Source organism: Giraffa tippelskirchi, chromosome 10 (genome assembly GCF_054371585.1).
Source record: "Giraffa tippelskirchi isolate mGirTip1 chromosome 10, T2T-mGirTip1v1.2.pri, whole genome shotgun sequence".
Lineage (NCBI taxonomy): Eukaryota > Metazoa > Chordata > Mammalia > Artiodactyla > Giraffidae > Giraffa > Giraffa tippelskirchi.
The window spans coordinates 148358449-148369182 of record NC_137284.1 but is presented as its reverse complement, the minus strand read 5'-3'; the positions used below and the strand labels follow the sequence as shown (position 1 = coordinate 148369182).

At 39.8% G+C, this 10734-nt stretch overlaps 3 protein-coding genes across 3 annotated transcripts in view; all 3 read right to left on the bottom strand.

Moving 5' to 3' along the window:
- Positions 1 to 10734, bottom strand: part of LOC145523659 (maltase-glucoamylase-like) — a 340029-nt gene that overhangs the window by 318801 nt on the left and 10494 nt on the right. The window contains exon 2 of the mRNA XM_081534360.1: positions 6545 to 6622. Within this exon, the coding sequence (XP_081390486.1) occupies positions 6545 to 6589 (45 nt within the window). The 5' untranslated portion in view covers positions 6590 to 6622. The remainder of the gene's footprint in view (positions 1 to 6544; positions 6623 to 10734) is intronic.
- The window catches only part of SSBP1 (single stranded DNA binding protein 1), a 58922-nt gene continuing 54732 nt past the window's right edge, over positions 6545 to 10734 (bottom strand). The window contains exon 8 of the mRNA XM_081534422.1: positions 6545 to 6622. The gene's annotated coding sequence lies outside the window, so the exon portion shown is untranslated. The remainder of the gene's footprint in view (positions 6623 to 10734) is intronic.
- On the bottom strand, positions 8727 to 9608 carry TAS2R5 (taste 2 receptor member 5). Its single transcript, XM_081534374.1, is given in 1 exon segment — positions 8727 to 9608. A coding segment is annotated over 1 exon segment (882 nt).

The window sequence follows — 10734 nt, the reverse complement described above, 5'->3', positions numbered from 1 at the left end:
GTCAGGTGGTCTGGTATTCCCATCTCTTTCAGAATTTTCCACAGTTTATTGTGATCCACACAGTCAAAGGCTTTGGCATAGTCAATAAAGCAGAAATAGATGTTTTTCTGGAACTCTCTTGCTTTTTTGATGATCCAGCGGATGTTGGCAATTTGATCTCTGGTTCCTCTGCCTTTTCTAAAACCAGCTTGAACATCTGGAAGTTCATGGTTCACGTATTGCTGAAGCCTGGCTTGGAGAATTTTGAGCATTACTTTACTAGCATGCGAGATGTGTACAACTGTGCAGTAGTTTGAGCTTTCTTTGGCATTGCCTTTCTTTGGGATTAGAATGAAAACTGACATTTTCCAGTCCTGTGTCCACTGATGAGTTTTCCAAATTTTCTGGCATATTGAGTGCAGCACTTTCACAGCATCACCTTTTAGGATTTGAAATAGCTCCACTGGAATTCCATCACCTCCACTAGCTTTGTTCGTAGTGATGCTTCCTAAGGCCCACTTGACTTCACATTCCAGGATGTCTGGCTCTAGGTGAGTGATCACACCATTGTGATTATCTGGGTCGTGAAGATCTTTTTTGTACAGTTCTTCTGTGTATTCTTGCCACCTCTTCTTAAAATTTTCTGCTTCTGTTAGGTCCATACCATTTCTGTCTTTAATTGAGCCCATCTTTGCATGAAATGTTTCCTTGGTATCTCTAATTTTCTTGAAGAGATCTCTAGTTTTTCCCATTCCGTTGTTTTCCTCTATTTCTTTGCACTGATCACTGAGGAAGGTGTTCTTATCTTTCCTTGCTATTCTTTGGAACTCTGCATTCAAATGGGTATATCTTTCCTTTTCTCCTTTTCCTTTAGCTTCTCTTCTTTTCACAGCTATTTGTAAGGCCTCCTCAGACAGCCATTTTGCTTTTTTGCATTTCATTTCCTTGGGGATGGTCTTGATCCCTGTCTCCTGTACAGTGTCACGAACCTCCATCCATAGTTCATCAGGCACTCTGTCTATCAGATCTTACTACTTCTCTCTGCCTCCACTGCTACCACTCTGGTAAACCTGGAGTACTGCAGTATCTCCCACTTTTACCTTACTAAATTCAACCTATTCTCAATACAACTTCTTTTAAAACATAAGTCAAGTTCTGTCACTTGTCTCTGCTAAAAACTCTCCAATGGTTCCCTCACTCAGAATAAACAAAAAATGTGTACAATGGACTATAAAGGCCCTAAAACCATGGGCCCCCCTGCCCCTTTGACCTCATCACCCACAACACCTCTACTCCAGCCACACTGGCCTCCTTGCTCTCCCTTGAACACATTAGACACTTTTTTACTCAAAACTTTTGCACTTTTCCCAGATTCCTGAATGACTACTTCCCTCACTCCCTAAAATCTTGTTTAAATATTTTCTGGATCTCCCTGGTAGCACAGTGGATAAGAATCTGCCTGCCAACGTAGGGGACATGGGTTTGCTCTGTGGTCTGGGAAGATTCCACATGCCTTGGAGCAACTAAGCCTGTGCACCACAACTATTGAGCCTGCAGTATACAGTCTGAGAGCTCCAACTAGTGAGCCTGTGTGCTACATCTGTTGAAGCCCGTGCACCCCAGAGGCTGTGCTCTGCAACAAGAGAAGCCATCATAATGAGAAGCCTGCACACTGTAATAAAGTAGCCCCTACTCACCGCAACTAGAAAAAGCCCCCCCACAGCAATTAAGATCCAGAGCAGTCAAAAGTAAGTAAATAAATACATCTTTTAAAAGCATACAGGGATTTCCCTGGTGGTTCAGTGGCTAAAACTCCATGCTCCCAATACAGGGGGTCTGAGTTCAATCCCTGGTCAGGGAACTAGATCTCACATGCTACAACTAAGACCCAGTGCAGTCAAATAAGTAAATTAAATAAATATTTTTTAAATAATAATAAATAAATATCTTCTTAGTAAAGTCTTGTCTGACTACCCTATCTAAAATTAGGACCCCACTTCCGGTGCACATTCATCTTCTGTAAGAATCTGGCAATGCATATGATAAACCTTAGAACTATGCATATGCATATTCTCTGATGTCTACCTTTAGAGTTTTACAAGGATGTTCACTGTAACACCGTAGAGAGCAAAACACTGGTAGGGTGGGGGGCCACAGAGTGTGGCTCGTTTTTCAAAAGGCAGTACAATCATACACAATAATATGTGTGATCATTCAATAATATCTATTGTTCTAAACACTGAAGACAAGGGAGAAAATCAAAGATTTCTGTCCTCATGGAGTATACATTCTAGTTTAGAGACACAGGTAAATTTTAAAATGTATTCTGTCAGGTAAGTACTATGAAAAAAAACTAACTCCCAGTAGTACTGGCAGTACTGAGGTAACATTTTAAATGACCATACATTAGACCATACATTGAGAATTACTCAACAAGGATGCCCAAAGCTGGAGTAGGTTCTATGAAATCTTCTTGGAAATGCAGAAAATAGAGTTGAAAGGTGGTTGGGAAAGGCGTTATCCACTCTTCTCGAGAAATCATCGTTAACAGAGAAGAGTCAAAATGCGACGATCAGGAGTGAGGAAGTGAGGAAGTGAGGATGAGGAATATGTTTGTGACAAGTTGTGATTGTCAAGTGTGACAGAACGTGGCTCCTGAGTCTTGAACGTACCCAGAAGGCACTGATGCTGACAAATGGGCAGAAGAAGGGAAGAGGATAAGAGATTCATCTAGGGAACAGCCAGGACAGGAACCTCAGGAGGAAGGGTTGAATTGGCTACTGCTCCTCTGGGGATACTGGGAAAGCCCAAAACCAATTTACAAAGCTAGGGGCCTGGGAGTGAAAGATGCTGTCATCAGATATTCCCCCAACTCTTCTACTAGTTCCTCAGAGATATACAGTGCTGAGTTACAAAACCTTATTAAAAGAAAAAAAAGCCTAAACTGTTGATACCTGTTTTTCAAAGTTATCTTTTACCTTAAATTCAGGATAAGTTCACCTTAATGATACTATCTCGGAGAAGGCAATGGCACCCCACTCCAGTACTCTTGCCTGGAAAATCCCATGGACGGAGGCTGGTAGGCTGCAGTCTATGGGGTCGCTCAGAGTCGAACACGACTGAGCGACTTCACTTTCACTTTTTACTTTCATCCATTGGAGAAGGAAATGGCAACCCACTCCAGTATTCTTGCCTGGAGAATCCCAGGGACGGGGGAGCCTGCTAGGCTGCAGTCCATGGGGTCGCACAGAGTCGGACACGACTGAAGTGACTTAGCAGCAATGATACTATGCTAAGAAAACTGCAATGAGATTAATACTTTACTCTTCTTAACCTCTTTTGCACACTTAAAAGACATCATGCCTGAGTCCTAGTCCTATCTCAGAGACTCTGAAAGAATCGCTCTTGGGAAAGACCTGGGCATTTGTGATACCTCTTAATCTGCCAAAGTGATTCTCATATGCTGCCAAGACTGAAAACTTGAAACTAACTTTTACCATGAAGCATGTACTATCTAAAGCTGTCCCAGAACTTTATAGAACACTAGAGGCTACAAAAAATGGTTTTCTAAAAACTCATGTTTACTGATTGCTTCATACTGCTATATAGAAACACATTAACTCTTAGATGTTGATCTTATACATAGCTACCTTTCTAAATTAACTTATTTCCTAAAATTTTTAATTATTGGGATTTTCTATGTAGACAATCATATTTGCTTAAAACAATGAGTTTTATTTCTTCTTTTCTAATATTTACATTTTTAATTTATTTAATGTGTTGTTAAGTATATAAATCGGTGGTTTTCTTCATATAGTCACAGACTTAAGCAATTACTGCACTATCTAATTCTAGAACATTTTCATGACCCTGACAGAAACCATATATATCCATAAACAGTCACTACCCAATACCTATATCCCCAGCACCTGGAAACCACTAATTTACTTTCTGTTCTATAGATTTGCCTATTCTGAACCTTTCATATAAAGGAAATCATAAAACATGAAGTCTTTCTGACAGGCTTCTTTCTTTCAGTTGGAATGTTTCAAGGTCCATCTGTGCTATACCATGTATTAGTACTTCTTTCCTTCTTATGGCTGAATAATATTCTATTATATGATTATGTGTGTGCACACATATGCACGCACGTACACACACACATCACACTTTGTTTATCCATTCATCAGACAACGGACATTTGGGTTGTTTCCACTTCTTGACTAGTATGAACAGTGTTGCTGTGAACATTCATTGGTAAGTTTTTGTGTGGACATGTATTCTCATTTCTCTTGGCTATATACCTATGAGAGGAATTGCTGGCTTATATGTGCTTCCCTGGTGGTTCAGCTGGTAAAGAATCCGCTGGCAATGTGGGAGACCTGGGTTCAATCCCTGGGTTGGGAAGATCCCCTGGAGAAGGGAAAGGCTACCCACTCCAGTATTCTGGCCTGGAGAATTCCATGGACCACAGTCCATGGAGTAGCAAAGAGTCGGACACGACTGAGCGACATTCACTTTCCTTTCATGGCAACTGTATTTAACGTAGAATGTTGGAAGTTTTGAAGCTATTCCACCAGCTCCCACTAAAGGAAAGAACCTCAGCAAAGTTTTCAGCTTTGTTCTTAAAATGATCATACATTGCTAATGTTTTCTCTTTAATTGAAAGTAAGTTGTCTCCAACAGTTCATTTTGTCTTCAATCTATATGCTTAATTTCTTTGGTCTGTTTCTCCTATTTCCATCTTTTTACTGTTTCCTGATACCTTCTCAGAGAGCTATTTGAGCTGACCTTCCAGTTCATTAATTCACCATCAGCTGAATATTAATTCTGATGCTTAATCTCACTGTTGAATATGTCATCTAATCTAAAAATACATGTTTCAGAAACCAAAGTGGAATCAGATTTTTCCTCGCCACAGAACCTGTCATTTATGGCAGGTGTGACCTAGAATCAACTAAGCAGAGGCTCTTAGCCAGGATTTTAGACCTTGGTACTGTAATTCAAAGGGACATGTTCACAGAGGCAGTGGCAGTGTCAAAGACACAATGCTGACAGTTGAAATGTGAATGGTGGTGTCAGCATCAGTCCCTCAAGAATGACTTGGTTGTGTTCTCAGTTGTTTAAATCCCCTTGATTCCCATTCTGATACTGAGTCTCCAGACTTCCCTTTGATTCCAAGAGATAGCCAATTCACTTCCAATAAATCAAATTTATTCTTAAGTCATATCAAGTTGGACACATGAGTTGGGATGTGGGGAAAGTACAGGAGAGTTAAAAAACTAATTTCTTCCTTTTACATAGTTCAGATTCTGTAGCTACTGTCATAAGTTATGACTGTAAAAAGCAAAGTAAAAAATATACTACTTAAAGTCATAAAAATTAGTGACCAGAAGAATGACAAGTAAATAAAAATAATCAAATATTGGAGAGGGGAATAAATTTGAGGTTAAGTGAGACAATCCCCAAATTTTGATGAATGGGATTCAAAAGTTACAGTTGAAAGTTAATAAACTAATTAAGAGAGGCAAAATATTTAGAGTTGTGAAAGTCATCACCAGAAGAATGAAGAAAAAAGGTAAAATGTGACTGCATCTGTGACTAATGTCAGGACATGGAATGGGAAAATACTGCTCAACATTTTCTACCTTTCTGTACCGTTTAACATCGCTTCCTAGCTCCCCTCTAGGCCGCACCATCAGAGATCTCAGTCCATAAGAGAAAGGAAGGTTAGCTGAACCCACACACAAACACACACACACACACACACACACATGCACGTGAACATGGACCCAGCTGCAGCTCTGAGAATGCAAACTATAAAAGATTTAATTACACAAGATTTAACTCAAGAGCACAGATTTGCCTCCAGATTTGTTTTCTTGGGTAAAACACAAAGTATCCTCACATCCATCATGAGCTAAATCACATACAGAAGAGGAAGGAAATTCAATCCCACAAGATGACTGGGAAAATGCAAGTGTTCTGTCCCTGAGAAAAGCAAGTCACAGAAACTTCAGTCTGTCATGATTTTGGATCTTGGCTCCCAAGCATCCCACTAACACCAAACTTGAAAGATTACCTGCTTATTTCACCTGTTTAAAAATACTCAAAAACTTGAGCACTCCACATACTAATCCCAGCATGAAGTCTCACAAGTATGAACAAGAGGGACTTAAGGTTTACTGGAAAAAGCACAAGATTTGGGGTTCAAACATCTGGGACTCTTGTATTAGCTGATGATCTTGAGCAAATCATCACTCCAGCCTGAGTTTTGTCATCTACATAATGGGAAAAGAATTACCACTTGCAAAGAGTTGCTATTAAAATTAAATAAGATAATAGACTACATATAAGAATACTTGATATAAAGCCCAATACAAATGTTAGGTAATTATCATTATTACAACAATTGGTCACGACAGACAGCTGTATAGGCATGGCATAATGGAAAATCTACCCTACTACTAAAAATATAGCCAGAGAGAGGTATCTCTCTACTTGAAAAGGACGACTATTATCATTTCCAGAAGACTAATATGGTGTTTGACCTCACACAACTCACAGCGACATCAGTGGAGCTATGCCTCCCTTGAACGATGACCAACATCCAGATGCACCCAGCACGCTCCTCAGTTCACAGCTTTGGGTAAGGAAAAGATATGTGTTAGAACATGTTAATGAAAGTAGATTAGCATGGTTAGTAAGAAATAAAAAAATGTAAGTATATCAAGTACTGTTCTTTAGATTACAGAGGGGAAATATGTTCAAATAAGCCTAAAAAGAAGGCTGAGGAAGTATATACGAAGGACGCGAAGCTAACTCCTTAGGAAGGTAGAGTGATATAAAGAAAGAGCCTGGGATAGGAGTCAGGAAAGTTAGTTCTGGCTCTCTGTGCAACTCTGGAGCAGCCCATTGCCCTCTCTGGGGCTCATTTTCTCTATAATATATAATAGGAGTTAAAAGGCTACTTCACACAGCAAATCAATCATTTAGAAATTGTTTATTATAGGCCAGGTAATATTCTAGGCACCAGGAAACTAAGGAGGAAACAAAGCAGGCACAGTTCCTACTGCCATGGATTTGATGTGCTAGATGATCTCCGATCAACTCAAAGACCCAACATGCTAAAACTTGGCCTTTAGGCTGTGGAGAGGCCAGAGTAGACAGTCAGGATGGCTACATGACCAAAGAACATAAGGTTTGGCCTTTGAAGGGAGCAGTGTTCTTTTGGGGAGCGGAAGCAAGTACCCCTCGCTTCCATCTTGCTTCCCACAGGTCCTGGGCATCAGAACATAATACCAATTACAGCAGCCAGTTGACTTTTATCCTAAAAGGCAAGTCTAGGGCTCAAAGAAACTTCCAGAGATAGAAATGTATTTTGTTTTGTTTTTCAGTTAGATAACTAGAGAAATGGGAAAATTCTTTGAAACTTTTATTAAACTTATCTAAAATGACTAACATTAACAGATAGATGAAATTTCATAAAAAGTAATGATCACTATAGTAATTCTTCCTAACCTCTATCTCATATAATAGGAAAAATACAACTTATATATGTAAATTTAAAAGAAATGAATTATTTGTTATATATAAACAGAACATAACACTTCTTTTACCAAACATGAAGCCCCAGCCTTGATTTCTATAATACATGAAAATAATGTACTTCATATTGTCAAGAAAGAAACACTACTGATTTTTATTCTGTATTTTCTATTTCCCATTTGTTGATTTAGTGTTAAAAGAAGGAAAATTTTTACTCAGCCATTAAAAAGAGTGAAATATTCACACTATAAAATGGACAATAAGAACCTACAGTATAGCTCAGGGAAATCTACTCAATACTCTGTAATGGCTATATGGGAAAAGAATCTGCAAAAAGAGTGGATATGTGAATATGTGTAACTGATTCACTTTGCTATACCCCTGACACTAACATAACATTGTAAATCAACTATACTCCAATAAAAAAAAATTAAAGAAGAATGAGGTAACACCATTTGCAGTGACATGGATGGACCTAGAGAGCGTCATACTAAGTGGAATAAGTCAGACAGAGAAAGACAAATATATGATACCACTTATAAAAAGTGAAAGTGAAAGCCGCTCAGTCATGTCCAACTCTTTGTGACCCCATGGACTACATAGTCTATGGAATTCTCCAGGCCAGAATACTGGAATGGGCAGCTGTTCCCTTCTCCAGGGGATCTTCCCAACCCAGGGATCAAACCCAGGTCTCCTGCACTGCAGGCAGATTCTTTACCAGCTGAGCTAGTATGCAGAATTTAAAAAGAAAAAACTGATACAAACGAACTTATTTACAAAAGAGACAGAGACTCACAGACTTAAGAGAACAAACTTATGGTTACCAGGGGGAAAGAGTTTGGGGGAGGGACAGATTGGGAGTTTGGGATTGACATGTACACATTGGTAAATTTAAAACAGATAACCAGCAAGGGCCTAATGTATAGCACAAGGAATTCTGCTCAATGTTGTGTAACAGCCTAAATGGGAAAAGAATTTGAAAGAGAATAGATACATGTATATGTATAACTGAATCACTCTGTGTATACCTGAAACTAACACAGCATTGTTAATCAACTATACTCCAATAAAAAATAAAACAAAATTTTAAAAGAAGGAAAAATTTTTAAGTCAGTCCTCTTTGGGAGAGCTATCAAAAAATTATCTCAAAACAGTCTCCTGACCACTCCTCTCTCTCCAGCTCACAGGCCCTGGGCTCTTCAAGCACATACAGTCTTCCACAGGATTCTCTGACATGTCTGCTTCATCCTGGGGTTCCCCATGATCAGTGTGACAGAATGAAGAGAAGGGTAGGCAGCCATGAGTGTCTCAGAGATGAAGAGAGTGATGAGATTTGCAGGAAAAGTCTTGGAGCTGATGGAGAAGGGGCTGGCCAGGATGTAGACCATGTAAAGTACAAGGAAACAGCCCAAGGACTTCAGGACAGTGATGTGAGCCTTGGCCTGAGCATCTCTTCTGCTGGCTGTATGGACCTTCATCTTCCTGTGGTGTCTATACAAAGAGACAATCAGCAACCCAGAGGAAACAAGAAACATCATGAAAGGCATCATGCTTCCTGTATTGAGCTGTAATACACATATATAGTGCCAGTTTGAAATGGGGAATAAGATGCTGCTGTTTCCTTGGGAAGGACTGGAGAAGTCTAAGCTACCCCTGACTGTAAGTAACAAACTGATCATGAAGTATACCAGGAAGTACCAGCAACTCAGGTAACAGGCCCTCTGCTTCAGCTACAAAGAGACAGGGTATTCAGTGGTCATGATCTTCCTACAGTAGCAGATACTGAGAAAACTTGCAAACCACAGGCTGGCCTGGCTTACCAGAACCCTGAAGACACTGAGATAGTGAAGCCAATGGCTGCTCTGGAAAAGCAGGAACAGACTTAAGTCCACCATAATCAACCATTGCAGAAGCAACCAACAGACCACCAGGCCCAGGACAATGAGGTTATGCAAGGACTGCCTGAACATTTGCAGCCATTCTCCAAAACTCCAGACCACAAAAACTCCATTTCCAACAAGGCCAATGAGAAATCTAGCCACTGCCCCCAGCATCAGGAGTCCTAGGATAGAAGTCAGCATGGCTGGGGAAGTCTCTCACTGCTGTCGCAGAAGGTGCTCTGCTTTAGTGCAGATAGGTGTATATAGCTCCTGGCTACACTGCAGATTCCCTGAAGGTGATACCACACTCAAGGTAAATTCTTAGATCACAAAATCTGAATTTGGTCTTACCCTTCTGCAATCTGTCCTCAAGCATAGACTGAACAGCACTGACCAGGAGCAAAGAGTTTAGAAGTTACAAATCTCTCTGTATTTGCATTCACATGAATGAACCCAGAACAAACCCTGAGACTAGACATTTGAAACATCACAGACACAAAGTCTCCTTCTCAAGGATATTGGGTTAACATTAGATAGTAACACATTATATAATAAGGGCTTCCTAGGTGGCACTAGTGGTAAAGAACCCTCCTGCCAATGCAGGAGACAGAAGAGACACAGGTCTGATCTCTGGGTTGGGAAGATGCCCTGGAGTAGGAAATGGAAACCCATTCCAGTATTCTTGCCTGGAGAATCTCATGCATAGAGGAGCCTGATGGGCTACAGTCCATGGGGTCACAATGAGTTGGACACAACTGAAGCAACTTAGCATATACACACATCAACAAGAGAGACCAAATCAAAACATACTTAAGATTCTATACCATGCCAGATGTGAGCTTGTTCATATAAAAAAGAAATTCTATTTTCATAAAAAGAACTTTGGACATATAAGCATGAAAGCTGAATAAACTCAGAAATTCAAAATATATTGTATTATTAGAGACAGAAGTAGGGGAGTCTGGGGAAAGAAAACAATCAGATAATCAGAACATATTTCACTTAAGTGTCAAATAATAAAAAATATATATAGGAGATCGGGTACAGAAACCATTACTATTAATTAGGATCTCTGAGGTCATCTGCCCTTATGATCAATTATCCACACACACTTGACTTAGCATATATCTCACATCAAAATCTTAAGAGAAAGGAGATGGGCTCAAAGAAGTGAAAAAAAAGACTAGCACAGTTATCAAGAAATACAGGGAAAGTGCTTCATTTATTGTTCAGATTCCAACTTCCTTGGGACCAGCCAAAAGCAAATGTATTTGTGAGAGGCTGAAATCTAAACTGGCCCCCAAAGTTCCCACCCCTTGGTGTACAC